The sequence below is a fragment of the Suricata suricatta genome, chromosome 7 (genome assembly GCF_006229205.1).
Source record: "Suricata suricatta isolate VVHF042 chromosome 7, meerkat_22Aug2017_6uvM2_HiC, whole genome shotgun sequence".
Lineage (NCBI taxonomy): Eukaryota > Metazoa > Chordata > Mammalia > Carnivora > Herpestidae > Suricata > Suricata suricatta.
The window spans coordinates 25,122,008-25,136,435 of NC_043706.1; the positions used below are offsets into that span (position 1 = coordinate 25,122,008).

At 45.6% G+C, this 14,428-nt stretch overlaps 1 protein-coding gene across 1 annotated transcript; it reads left to right on the forward strand.

Annotated features, from left to right (window-relative positions):
- The first annotated feature begins 204 nt into the window (after nt 1-204).
- Nucleotides 205-12,768, forward strand: SERPINB9 (serpin family B member 9). The gene is made up of 7 exons (XM_029945101.1): nt 205-412; nt 3,532-3,709; nt 5,444-5,581; nt 6,162-6,279; nt 7,602-7,744; nt 9,988-10,143; nt 11,432-12,768. Exons 2-7 carry the CDS (start codon nt 3,542-3,544, stop codon nt 11,834-11,836), a joined length of 1,128 nt encoding a protein of 375 aa, XP_029800961.1. The 5' UTR covers nt 205-412; nt 3,532-3,541; the 3' UTR covers nt 11,837-12,768.
- Nucleotides 12,769-14,428: the final 1,660 nt, after the last annotated feature.

The following is a 14,428-nucleotide window of genomic DNA, read 5'->3' on the forward strand; positions in this document are numbered from 1 at the left end:
GGGTGTTCTCCCCTTGTGAACCAGCAAGCGCAGCGGTTCTCGCCTGGCTCACCTATCCGTTTGAAAGCGCTTTTCCTTTCACAATCGGTTTAGGAGGCTTCCAGCCCTTCCGGTGACCCCCGCGGGGCTCCACACGCGAGGCGGGGCCGGGAGGGTGGGGGTGGGGTGTGTCGGCGACGCCCTCGCGGACTAGACCCCGGCCGCGCCCAGCTGGCGGTTCCGCGGGGGCGCGGCTACGCGTCGCCCTCAGCGGACGGCAGGAAGCGTGGAGGTCGTCTGGGTCTGGGGCGAGCCTCAAAGGCTGCTGCCGCTCACTCCGGACGCCAGCTGAGACCTGAGCAGCGGCTCTTCCCGGAGCGCTCGGCATCCAGGCCCGGACGACTGCGACGCGAGGAGCGCGGCGGTGCCTAAGGTGGCAAGTGGGGGCGTCCCGGGGCAGGGCGGGGACGGCGGAGGACGGAGCCCCGCGCCCGCGCTCAGAGACTGCACGCGGGGCCGATCTGGTAGAAGCGCGGCGGGTGGTGCCTCTCCCCGGTCACAGAAATAGGGCCTCGTTGGATCCCAGCCGCTCAGTGGCGCAGTTGCGGCTGGTTCCCTCCTCCAGGGTCCTGTCTCAGCGCTTCCCAGGTCTCCTCCCCTGCAGCCGCCTTTCTCCCAGTCCTGCTTCTTTACCCCCTCTCTCTCCTAGGGATCCGCGCTCTGACCTCTGCCTACCTCTCCCCTTACCTGCTGAAATCACCGGTCTGCAACAGCAAATCCGAGCACTTCTACCCATCTTAATTCTTAGAGTCATTCCACACAAATTTCTGGAGCCCTTCCTTTTCCCTGAGCGTTCTTCCAGTAGGATCCGCGGTGCCACACCACCCTTGCAGTGGGGGCTTGCGGCCTGGTGGGACCACATCCAACAAGAGAAGGAATTGCAGAAGAGTGAGCCACCGGGGCGCCTGGGTGGCTCAGTCTGTTGAATGTCCAACTTCAGCTCAGCTCATGATCTTCTGGTCCATGGGTTCGAGCCCCGCGTGGGGCTCTGTGCTGACAGCTCACAGCCTGTAGTCTGCTTTGGATTCTGTGTCTCCTTCTCTTTCTGCCCCTCCCCCACTTGCTCTCAGGCTCTCTCTCGCTCTCAAAAATAAACATGGGAAAAAAAAAAAAAAAAGAAGAGTGAGCCATCCCGGGATGGGGGGAGCCCCTGACTGGGATGCTTGAGTGGAGAGGGAAGCTGAGCGCCATTAGCCAGTGCAGGGGTCCAGGAACTGCATAAAGTGTTTTCAGTGGCTCAGAGGTGCCATGACTGAAAGGTGGTCCTGACAGCTAGAAGCTGAGGCTGGAGCAAGACGAGAGGGACAGGTGGAGGATAAGCCCTTTATTTATTCTTATTAAATTTTTTAAAAACTTACATCCAAGTTAGTTAGTACAAGTTAGTATAGTACAATGATTTCAAGAGTAGATTCCTTTATTAAAGCCCCTTACCCATTTAGCCCATGCCCCCTCCCACAACCCCTCCAGCAACCCTCTGTTTGTTCTCGATATTTAAGTTTCTAATACTTTGTTTCCCTCTCTGTTTTTATATTATTTTTGCTTCCCTTTCCTTATGTTCATTTGTTTTGTATCTTAAAGTCCTCATATGAATGAAGTCATAGGATATTTGTCTTTCTCTGACTGATTTCGCTTAGCATGATACCCTCTGGTTCCATCCTTGTAGCTGCAAGTGGCAAGATTTCATTCTTTTTGATTGCTGAGTCATACTTCATTTGGAATATATACCACATCTTTATCCATTCATCCGTGGGTGGACATTTAAATGAAGTGAGCTTTGAGTTTATCCAAGTTTATTTATTTATTTTGAGACAGAGAGCCAGCAGGGGAGGGGCAGAGAGAGAGAGAGAATCCTAAGCAGGCTCCTGCTGTCAGCACAGAGCTGGAGTCGGGCTTGGTCTCACCAACTATGAGATCATGATCTGAGCTGTAGCCAACCCCTGAGCCACCCGGGCATCTTGAGCTATCAGAGATTTAAGAGGAGGGCTTACAGGATCTGTCTGGGGGGGGTGGTTCTGTTCTGAGGTGGCAGCAGGTGGTCTAGACTAGGTACGGGCTCAGAACTAGACTGGTTCCGGAGCCATTTGGGCAGCAGAAGGCAGGTGATGGGTGTGAGAGAATGAGGAGCCGCAGGAAGGAGTCAGGTGGGTGGGTGAGTGAGGGTCTCATGGCCACCCTTACCTAGTTGCCTGGTGGGCTGGGGCATGGTGGTGGCCATGCGTTCAGGTTCAGCTGTGTGATCAGCAGACCTGCCCACTAACATTTAGACCTCTGACCTCTGTGACTTCATAGGTCTGGGCCTTCCTGTTCTTGGTGGTTTTGCTCTTTCTTGGACCCTTCTCCATTCCTCATCACCTTTCCATTCTGGTGGAATGGAGGAGGAGCTTTTGCTCCAACTGTTGAATAGAACTCCCAAATTTTGCTAAGTTAGCAAAATATTTTAAAACAAAACAAGCACACAGTTTTCTCAGTCTCTTTTCCAGTGTTCGAAGATCACGTGATGTCTAGAAGCTAGGGATGGTCGGGCACACCGAGTTGTGTTATGGGATATCAGGAGTTATTGCTATAGGGGTATAGATATCATCTAGGGGTGAGGGCTGCTCAGCAGGAGAGTGCACGGGCTCTCCCTAGCTGGTTGGTGACCAGGCACTGTAGATAAAGGGTCCTTGCCTCACAGCCAATGTTATACCCAACTGTAGCCTGTCTGTCGTCTTTTACCAGAATCTGAAACATTTCTCAAGTATCAGCTGACAAATAGGGAGACTGTGGCCTTTTGCATGGCTGAAACTCTCAGAAGCGCTCTTCATAAATGTATGCAAGAAGAAACAGTATTGGGGCACCTGAGTGACTCCGTCATTGAGTCTCTGACTTCGGCTCAGGTCATGATCTTGGGGTTTGTGAGCTCAAGCCCCTGCATCCAGCAGGCATGGAGCCTGCTTCAGATCTTCTGTCTCCCTCTCTCTCTGCCCCTCCCCTGGGCATGCTCTCTCTCTCTCTCAAAAATAAATAAACATTAAAAGAAGAAGAAAGGAGGAGGAGGAGAAGGAGTAGAAGGAGAAGGAGAAGGAGAAGACGAAACCAGGATATGGAGACCAGGATAGAGAACCTAGAATGTTTTTCAGTGGCAGTTTCCCCCTCCTTCCCGCTCCCCTCCTCCTTGACCCCATCCATCCTTCTTCTCCCTGAGGCCCTTCTCAGGTGGGAAGAGCTGGTCTTTATGGGAAAGGATTGGACTTCACTGCCCCCAGGAGGCTGAGTGCTGTGTGTCTGTGAATTCGTGCTGTTAATTCCTAAGGCTCTCAAGTACCATCCTTCTCCATTTACTTTAAAATGTGGGCTGACGTTTTGGATGGGGAGCAACAGTATATAGATTTTCCTCCAACTTAAAATATCTATGAGCTTTATTATTAAAAAAAAAGTACAATCCCATAATTGCCAGGTCAGTAACGTCCAGGGGTGTTTAAAGCAGACTTTCTCTTTCTTCTCTGGTTCCAGAGCCTGTATCATGGATGCCCTTTCTGAAGCAAATGGCACCTTTGCCTTTCACCTTTTAAAGATGCTGTGTCAAGACAGCCCTTCACGCAACGTGTTTGTTTCTCCTGTGAGCGTCTCTTCTGCCCTGGCCATGGTCTTCCTGGGGGCAAAAGGAAACACTGCCGCCCAGATGGCCCAGGTAAACCTACCTGTCCCCCAGGAGAAGGGACTGCCTTTCCGTTGTTATGTTCCATCATCCAGCCTCACACTTCACGCTCCAGAATTGCCCGGACGCAGGATGGGGAGGGGTCCTCGTGCGAACACCCATACGTGCTTGTACCAGGCAGGGGGGCTGCCTGGGGCACGAGACACAAAGGGCAGGCCTGGGAGTCTCCTTCGCTGAGACTTTTTGGGAAGAGTTCTAATTAATAATCTGGATTGAAGACTTTCATAATCTTGTCCTAGCACCTTATCTTTGTTTAGAAAATGATACTGAAATTATTTGAAATCCAAGCAGTTAAGATCTCTCATTTTTGAAGTAAAAGACTTCCTAACTGTAAATATCCTTTGACAATGAAGGGTAGATTAATATCTCTTTCAAGTCATTAATATGCCAACATGCCTTCCTGGTCAGGGGATGGACAAAAATATGCAAATGTGGGTGAAAAGACAGGTCTTTATTAGATATACAGACTGTGTGTGGACTACTTAGTTTAACAGGCATTCAGCAAACATCTGAAAATAACTACGAATCAATCCCTGTCCTGAAGGGGTTTTGTAGAGCAGGCAGAGGACTCATGCCTAAGACAACACCGGCAAGCCCGTCTCCTGCGCCTGCGCACACCTTCACTCCGGGAGGCTTGATATGGCTCTTTGTTTCAGTACCTCTTTCTTTTCTCTTGAGAACCCCTCTGGGGTAGTGGCTCATCTGAATCATTTTTCAGCTTTGGCATGAGCGAGTGAAGGTTTATATGTAGAGAGGGGATGTTTTGAGCTTACTGAACTTTTCTATGTCTTAAGCTAGCTGATGAACCTTCGGGAGCTTTTTTTTTTTTTTTGAGAGCCTCAACATTGTCTGGTTACTTTGCATTCAGAGACATTGAAAGTTCCTTATCCTTTTGTGTTCAACTGGTCAGTAATGGCACGCAGTATACAAAAATATACATTGCTACTTATAGCATTAGAGGAAGTTCTTTTAAAGAACTAGTTTTTTTGGATTCTGTATAAGCTGACAAAGATTGAAATTGATGCCTTCCCCACTGATTGTATTTCTGCCCATTTCTTCTTGAACTTATAATGCTTTTAACTATTTTTTTTAATCTTAGGAACAGTTTTCCTTTACTTAGGGCATATTTCATGCTTCTGCTTTTCTTGGGATGCAAGATTTTATAATAGCCCCTTTTCTGAACCCTTCTTCTCTGGGTCATTCTGTCTGTTACCTTTAAATAAGAGAGATCTATTTAGACAGAAAACCAACTCTGACGCCTACGTTTTCTGTTCTCTCTCTCTCTCTTTCTCTCTGTATCTTCTCCCCACCTTCACATAGTATTGCTCTAGTATGTATTAAATCTGCAATTTAAATGAAAACAATGTCCTTTTAAAGGAAAATTTTGTACAGTATCTGAGAAAGAATTTTGAGATCGAAGAGAATTTTGAGAAAGAGTTTTTGAGATCTAAGAACAATCTTGATTATTTTTTTAAGTTATTTATTTATTCTGAGAAAGACAGAAAAGCATGAGTTGTGGAGAGGCAGAGGGAGACGGGATAAAGGGAGAGAATCCCAAGGAAGCTTCACACTGTGAGTGCAGCACCCGATGTGGGGCTCGAACTCACAAACCATGAGATCATGCCCTGGGCTGAAGTCAGACACTTAACTGACTGAGCCACCCAGGCACCCCATCTTGATAATTTTTAAAATTATTTTTCTCAACAGGTGCTTTCTTTAAACACAGAGAAAGACATTCATCAGAGTTTCCAGTCACTTCTCACTGAAGTGAACAAACCTGGCACCCAGTACTTGCTCAGAACAGCCAACAGGCTCTTTGGAGAAGAGACATGTGAGTTCCTCTCGGTGAGTTGAGTCAGCAAAACAATAAAAGTTGTATTCAAAATACAGAGTCTGAAAGAAAGGTCCTGGAGAACCAAAAATTATGGTGGACAGTGTTTTAAAAACTCATAATTCTATGACTGTGCCTTGAATTATTTAACATTTGACTACTTGTAAAATTATCCACTTCTGGTTGGTTATTCATGGTTTAGTACTTAACATATATTTATTTATTTATTTTATGTGTATTTTATTACTTATTTTTTGGAGAGAGAGTGTGAGTGGGGGGAGGAGTAGAGAGAGAGGGAGACACAATCTGAAGCAGGCTTCAGGCCCTGAGCTGTCAGCACAGAGCCCAATGTGGGGCTTGAACTCATGAACCATGAGACTGTGACCTGAGCTGAAGATGTATTCTCACCTGACTAAGCCATCTAGGCGCCCCAGTACTTACCAGTAAACTCTGATGTTTTAGTACCTCGTAGGCTAAGATATCGCTTTTAAGAGATGTATACTTATTTTAATAAAAAGTATGTAATATTCTGGTTTTATGAAAACTAAACTTTATTTCGGAGCATAGCCACATTGAACACTTTTCTCTCCAAAGACCTTTAAGGAATCCTGTCTTCAGTTCTACCACGCCGAGCTTGAGCAGCTTTCCTTTGCCAAAGCTGCAGAGCAGTCCAGGAAACACATCAACACTTGGGTCTCAAAAAAGACTGAAGGTCAGAATTACATGTTATTACGTCAAGTATTTTGCTTTCTCCCCTCCTCCTTTTTCCTGTTCCTCCCTTCTCTCTTCCTCCCCTTGCTTTTCCTGCTGTTCTGATTTCACTAGTGTTCCAGATGGTCAGAGTCACTCCGACAGGCTGGGCCTCCTGACATATTTGGACGTTAATGGACTCAAAGTGGTTCCCATCAGAAGTGCACGTTTTCAACAACGGAGTCTTAATGTTTTCCATTCTCCAGGGACCAAAATGACTGATACAAATGTGAAAAGAAAGTCACAGACCAGATTTCCAGTTTAGTAACCTACGCTGAACATGCTTTCACGTGGCCAGTAACGTTCACGTGTTGGGTGGGCTCATTGCCTCCATAGGAAGGACACTACTGGTCCACTCTCCCCTGAGTCATATACGTGGGGTTGCTCCTTCTAAATTCTATGTGGACCTACCACCACCTTTACCTCACACATTAAGCTTACTTATGCTACTGCTTCTTTCATGTCTTCCACTCACACTCCCTTCATCAGATTGGACAAGCCTAGATTTGATAGGCCAACTGTAGACTGTCTCTCAGGGCTGATCAATCCTGCAGACTGAGATCATCCTTTGTTTGGCATTGAGCCTTTGTTTTCCGGAGTACCATGTTATTGCCACCATTTCTTCTTGGAATATTTGCCACTTCACACCATCTGGAGGCAGCGAATTACCAGGGATGCTCTTAGTTCATAGAAAGGCACAGTTTGATATCCAGGGGAAGGAGGGAGTATCTTCCACTTACCCACCTTACATTTGCCAGGAATGTCTGGTGTTTTGTTTAGAGAATCAAATAGAAAAATCGCTTCTAGTTGCTTCCAGAAGCTCCTCAGTGCACCAGGGCGGCCCGTTGTCAGCTCTTCTCCATTGAGCTGTTCATTCCAGCTGCCTCTGACATGTGGACGTAGCTGTGGAATGTTAGCACTGGTTAAGGCTTTGCTGCACTAAACCGAACAATCCCGTTTCACCGCCTGAGATAACCCAGGTCCTGCTGCCCGTTGCTCATTTCCTGCTTGCCTCATTGTCCGACCCGTGTGGCGTTTTTCGCTGAGTGATTTAGAAATCATTCGCCGTCCTCAGCTTTGTGGAAAGGCCTTGGTGACCTGACCGTGAATACCACTTGTATGTGTTGTGTTTGATTTCTGCACCTCACAATCCAAACTCAGCAAATTTGAAAAAAGAAAAGAATGTTTGGTTCTTGACTAAAGGATTTGCCTGTAAACCTTATCATGGTTTATTCATCCCATGTTCTATAAAAATCACCTGAATATATTCTCTTTTTCTGGAAGGTAAAATTCGAGACCTGTTGCCAGATAGCTCGATTGATGCACAGACCAGGCTGGTTCTTGTCAATGCCATCTACTTCAAAGGAAGGTGGAATGAACAGTTCAAGAAAACGTACACAAGGGAAATGCCTTTTAGAATAAACCAGGTGAGAGAAGCTTTCAGAAATCCTGCTAGTTTCATGAAGAAATTGAATGGAAAAAGCTAATTTTGTAAAAGCATAAATGATTGGTTAAAAATAATTTTGAAGGGCACCTGGGTGGCTCAGTCAATTAGGCATCTGACTTCAGCTCAGGTCATGATCTCACGGTTCGTGGGTTTGAGCTCCAGGTCAGGCCCTGTGCTGACAGCTCAGAGCCTGGAGCCTGCTCAGATTCTGTGTCTCCCTTGCTCTCTGCCCCTCCCCCACTCGTGTTCTCTCTCTTTCTCTCTCTCTCTCAAAAAAGAATGAACATGAAAAAAATTTTTAAATAACTTTGAAACCACATTTACAAATGAAACTTTAAACTCAGTAGAAAAGAACAGCGGAACAAAGGTTATTTGCTGTCTATAATTTTTTGCATTTTATTACTGCTCCTACTACCTCTGAGATTCTCTCCTGCCTTCATTGCTGCCACCTACTTCTGGAAACTTAAGACTTTCTTCTAAGCTCAAGTTGCTAAACAGAAACCAAAAAATAAGTGTTAAGGAAAAATGTGTGATGTGTGTGTGTGTTGGGGGAGTGGATAGAGGGAATATTTCTTTAATCAGATATTTAAAAAATTCAAATAAGTATAGACTTGAATTAATATTAATTAATCATTATTAATTTAGTGTTTATATATTTCTAACATTAAAACTGACAAAGATCTTAGCCTTGAAATTGAGGTATAAGTTCAGCAGGCATTAAAATAGCTTGCCAGGGGCGCCTGGGTGGCTCAGTCGGTTAAGCCTCCGGCTTCGGCTCAGGTCAGATCTCACGTTCGTGGGTTCGAGCCCCACGTCAGGCTCTGTGCTGACCGCTAGCTCAGAGCCTGGAGCCTGCTTCCAATTCTGTGTCTCCCTCTCTCTCCGCCCCTCCCCCCTCATGCTCTGTCTCTCTCTGTATCAAAAAATAAAAAAAACATTAAAAAAAATAAAAAAAAAGAGTCCCATGTGCTTTCAACTGAGCCAGCCATGTGACCCTAGTTAAAAAAAATAAAATAAAATAAAATAAAATAAAATAAAATAAAATAAAATAAAATAGCTTGCCAAAATCCCAGCTCTCCCCCCAAATACAATTTTATTGTAATTAGGAAACACATTGTACAGGTAAAACTTTTTTGGGGGGTGCTGAAGATGTACTTTACATAATCAGCCCTTGAGGTATGAAGGTGGGAGGGGTAGAACTTGTCTAGCACTGATTTTAGAAACTATTCTAATGTATATAACCGCCGATCTGTATCAACTTGAAAAAATAAGTATAATACTCTAACTTCTGCATGCATATACCTGTTCAGTATTTTTTTGAGAGAGCAGGGTGTGGTAGAGGGTGAGAGAGAATCTTAAACAGGTTCCCTGCTCCATGCTGAGCCTGATGTGGGGCTTGTTCTCATGACCGTGAGATCCTGACCTGAACCAAAATCAGGGGTCCGACACTTAACTGACTGAGCCACCCAGGTGCTCCACCACTTCTGTGTTTTAAAAAATTATTTCCTTGGATTAGAGTATCAGAATCGGAACAACTGGATTTAATTACATAAAGAAACATTAATTCTTTCTACTTGCTGGCAAGACTGCTTTCTAAGTGGGTGTGTCCATACACTTCCAGTCACATTTCTGGGAAATTCTTAAATTTCTTTCCCCTTTATCACAATACCTTTCTCTAGTTAAAATGAATAATTTTCTATTTAATTTTATATGACACCATAGTTTCCTTAGATATATTTTATATATGTTTATTTTTGAGAGAGAGAGAAGGTGCACACATCCGAGCAGGGTTGCGGCAGAGAAACAGGGAGAGAGAATCCCAAGTAGGTCCATACCATCAGCACAGAGCCCAGTGCAGGTCTCAAATTCACAAACCGTGAGATCGTGACTTGAGCTGAAATCAAGAGTCGGATGCTTAACTGCCTGAGCCACCCAGGTGCCCCTCTTTAGATATAGTTTAAATGAGGAAAATCTGATTTCCTCCTCTGGAAAATGCAGAGTATCACATTTATTTTGCTGAGTAGAACGTCTTTCCTAGGTCACCTGTTTACAATAGACGCTTTGTAATGATGACAGGAAAGAGTCAGAACTAGCACAGGAATATTCTTTCCTTCACAGGTGCTGAAAACACTCCTGGAATCAATTCTAGGTCTTTTGGAAATTTTTATTGCTTCTTTCAATAATCTGTTTCTAACTCCATGCTCATCTGTTTATTCCCATCAGAAGGAGCAGAGGCCAGTGCAGATGATGTTTCAGGAAGCTACGTTTAAGCTTGCTCATATTGAAGAGGTGAAGGCCCAGGTCCTGGAGGTGCCCTATGTGGGTGAGGAGCTGAGCATGGTCATTGTGCTTCCAGATGACAACGTGGATCTAAGCTCGGTGAGATGAATCCAGTGACGACCTTCACATCCTTCCTGATAGGCTAGAACTCAAGCACCATTTTCAACATTTGTGTTTATCTTTTAAGTTGATGATATGGGCAATGAGGCAGCAGGGCACACTATTCAGATACTGGGGTTTTGGAACTAAACTGTTATTCAGGACCTCCTTCTCCCATTATTATCTATGTGACCTTGCCAGATTGCTCTGTTTTCTAAAATGGGGATGGTGATAACATCTCCTGATAGAGTTTTATTAGGATAAAATGGGCGTAGTTCTGGGAACAAGCTTTGCACATTGTCTGCTGCATTATCAGCCCTGCATGAATGTGATCCATTATTATTATCATAATCGTTGTTAGCATTTTATTTGAAATACTAAGAACCTGAAATTCAGGAGGGCAGAGCCAGAAACAGCTAGAAAAGACACTCCCCACCCACTCTGCTTCCTTTTGGCACGGACCCCAACGGTGAGAGTCAGCCACGGCCCAGTAGCTCCCAAGCCAGGCACCGAGTGGCACAGGGTGCTCCCGTGACCCAAGGAGCCTGTGTGAGCAGCACTGCAGCCACTGGCTGTCTCTCTGTCCACGCCCCTCCTCCCCACCCATGTCTCTTCAGAGTGTGTGCAGGATTGTGCCTCTGGCAAATAGTTCTTCTGGGTGGACTCTACCAAGAGCCCTTTCTTTCCCAATCATTTTTCTTTTTTTTTTTTTAAGTTTTTTTAAAAATTTTATTTATTTCAAGAGAGAGGGAGAGAGACAGAGAGAGAGCTCAGATACACGAACAGAGGAGGGAGAGGATCCCAAGCAGGCTCTGTACTGTCAGCAGTGGAGCCCAAGGCAGAGATTGATCTCACAAACCATGAGATCATGGCCTGAGCTGAAACCAAGAGTTGGAGGCGTAACCAACTGAGCCACCCAGGCGCCCCTCCCAATCATTTTTCTTACCAACAATGTGTCATCTTCAAAAAATAAGCACAGTTAAAAAGAAAATCACAGTCAGCTGGGCATTGAGGATTGTCAGGTTAAAAGATGTCTCCTAGACGTTGTTGGGTAACAGGAGGAACAGCCACTGTCTTTGTGCTTCTGGGCTGTTTGAAGACTTCCCTGCCTGGCAAGCCACGTATTTAATTGCACAGGTGTGATATAGCCCGGATTTCCTGGCAGATAAAGGTGCCACAGGTCTTGTGTGACAATCAATATGCATCTATGCAAGGAGGAAGTGTATGTGGGTGGGCATGTAAATAAGTACCGAAACACGAATTTCAAAATCTAATTCTGGTCTTTCAGGTGGAAAAACATCTCACCTATGAGAAATTCAGGGCCTGGACCAAGCCAGACTGTATGAAGAGTACCGAAGTGGAAGTTTTCCTTCCGAGGTTTAAACTGGAAGAGGAGTATGACATGGAGTCTGTGCTTCGGCGCTTGGGAATAGTAGATGCCTTCCAGGAGGACAAGGCTGACTTTTCAGCAATGTCAGCAGAGAGAAATCTGTGTGTGTCCAAGTTTGTGCACAAGAGTTTCGTGGAGGTGAATGAGGAAGGCACAGAGGCCGCCGCCGCCTCGGCCGTAGTGGTTGTGGAGTGTTGCTTGGTATCCGGACCAGTATTCTGTGCTGACCACCCCTTCCTCTTCTTCATTAGGCACAACGCAGCCAACAGTATTCTGTTCTGTGGCAGGTTTTCCGCTCCGTGAGAATGAGCAGTTCCCTCTTCCTGTGTCCTCCTGTCTTGCTCCACAGCCCTGGGAAGATGGGCCCTTAACCCAAGTGCGAATGCAATGAGGGCAGAGTCCTCGTCCATCTGAATCTCATGCTTGTCCACACTCAGCTCTCCCCATACTGACCACTCATTTGCCTTACTTAGTCGACATCATGGCACAATAGACCTTAATGATTCCCTGTTGTATTTAAAATGCAGTGCATATCCCATAGGATGGCATGTGGAGTTTTCCTAGAGGGCTCCAGACTTCCCCACTCATTCCGCATGTAACTCATATTAGTTACACCATATTCTGTCTTGTTGCATGCTTGTCTTTGCCTATTTCAGTAATAGTACATGCTTCTAGTGAAGGCTACTGTTTTATAATTTTCCTGGTACATGGGCTTCGTAGAAACTTTCTTTAATACACATTTTTATTCTTGACATTCATGCATCACCAGGTATGTGGCAAACAGGGCATCAGGCATTAGAGACAAAGGGACAGAGTCCTGGTCTTTTGACATTGGGTCTTTAATACTCATGCTGGAATGATGTCGCTTTATGACAGCCAGATTGGATTAGATACGGCCTTAAACTTATCATCTGATCCCCTTGCAGAGACCAGACCTTTCTTCCTGTTAATTGTGTTTCTCCACCTCTGACTCTAACAGTAAAGATTCCATTCAACTCTTAAAGCTGATTTCCAATATCGTCTTCTCCAAGAAATTGTCCTTTTTTACATAAGTGGATGTGCATCTTTGAATTCTCACTGTACACAGAGGGAGGGCATTTCTCTTATGGAAGTTGTTTTATGTATGTCATCTGTTCTCCAGCTAGGTCTTAAATTCCTCCGAGGTTGGGACCGTGTGCCACATACAATGCAGTCAGAATTAATCTGATCATACATGAACTCTAATTTTTAAAAAAGTGATTAGATGTCAGTGATATTATTTTATTTCTTTTTACTAAAGTTTATTTATTTTGAGAGAGAGGGCATGGGTGGGGGAGGGGCAGAGAGAGGGAAAGAGAGAGAATCCCAAGGAGGCTCCTCACTGTCAGCACAGAGCCTGACCTGGGGCTTGAATTCACGAATCTGTGAGATCATGACCTGAACCGAAATCAAGAGTCAGATGCTTAACCGACTTAGCCACCCAGGTGCCCCATTATCAGTGTTTTTTAAAGAACTTTTTATTAAAGTGAAATTCACATACCATAAAATTAACCATTTTAAAGTGAAGAATGCGGTGCAACATGTTGTGCACTTTTACCTAGTTCCAAAACTATCATCGCCCTAACGGAAAACCCTGTGCCCGCTCAGCCGTTCCTCCCCATTCTCTTCTCCCTTCAGTAGCTCAGAGAGGGTCACGTCAGGTTTCTGGGACCCTTATCAGCCTGGGCCAGCAGTGGCCAGGGCACTGTGATTAGCTGTGATGAATTACAAGATGCGGTACAGGCAAGCCCAGAAAGGGGGAAATTTCTTTCACGTGGAATGTATGACTAATGTCTCCCTCCCCAGGAAATCACCCAGATCTCTAGACCTCTAGATAAGAGCGAAGTGAGAAGCTTTTGAAAGGGTATTTGGGAGAGATTTTTCCTAAGACAGCTGTGGTAGTGCTAGTGTCTGCTCCCCCAATGCCTGTGCATGGGGGGAGCAGGAGAAGACAGAGTCTATTAAGTGAGCTTGGCTCATACAGAGAGAGAGCAGGAGACAAAGAGGGACAGAGATGGACAGAAATAGACTGAGACTCTGTAAGTGAGCTTGACTCAAGTCCCCTGGATATGCTGGACATTTGGATACTGCCCAGGAGAAAAGTCCAGGGAATTCAAGTATGGATCCCAATAAACCAAAATGGGCCAAACTCAAGTTACCTGGCCACTCTGGGCTCAGCTTCTGACCTGTAAAATGAGAGCAGTTCTTGACATGAGGGTGGATAAGGTTCATGGAAGTGAAGGGCACAAGCACTTGGAAATACTGCCAAGCTTCTAAAGAGGAGTACTGAGGGCGGGGACCAACAGCCTTACTTCTTTGTTCTGGGGGTGGGGGCAGGAGGGGGACAAGGGGGGTTGGGCTGCTTTTCTGACTTCACAGGAGCTAAGTTTGTTTGCATAAGGGCAGGATAAGGTGGAGTTTCCAGTCCCAGACCCTGAAGCCTGACTTCTAATACTTTCGTCCCCACTCTCTGCTATGGGAGCAGGGCACTGACCTTCCAGGGCTAAGAAATGAGGAAGTCCAGTTGGACAAGACTTCCAGCTCCAACATTCCACAAGCCTGTGTTTCTGGATCTTTTCTTGACAACCAGGCAAAGATGGCGTCAACACAGCCCAAGTCGCCTACTCCAAAGAGAGGTGGGCTCCGTTGAAAAACTGTGAGGTAGAGAAAATAAGATCTAGTAATCCCTTACTCTTTTCCGGGAAGGGGGAAATAGCATCTGTTAAATCCTATGCGCCAGAGACTGTGCCTGGCAGTGCGCAATACATCATTTTACTTGGTCCTCACAGCAACCTGGGATATTGATAAGGAAACCGAGGTTCAGAGAAGTTAAGCAACTTGTTCATTTAGCCAGTAGGAGGCTGGCGGAGGAAATGA

What these genes read in the sequence shown, in the direction of transcription:
- SERPINB9 (XM_029945101.1), top strand. Translation starts at nt 3,542, where the DNA reads ATGGATGCCCTTTCTGAAGCAAATGGCACCTTTGCCTTTCACCTTTTA. An exon ending in CTGCCGCCCAGATGGCCCAG is followed by an intron (nt 3,710 to 5,443) that starts GTAAACCTACCT and finishes TTTTCTCAACAG; the next exon opens with GTGCTTTCTTTAAACACAGA. An exon ending in TGCCTTTTAGAATAAACCAG is followed by an intron (nt 7,745 to 9,987) that starts GTGAGAGAAGCT and finishes TATTCCCATCAG; the next exon opens with AAGGAGCAGAGGCCAGTGCA.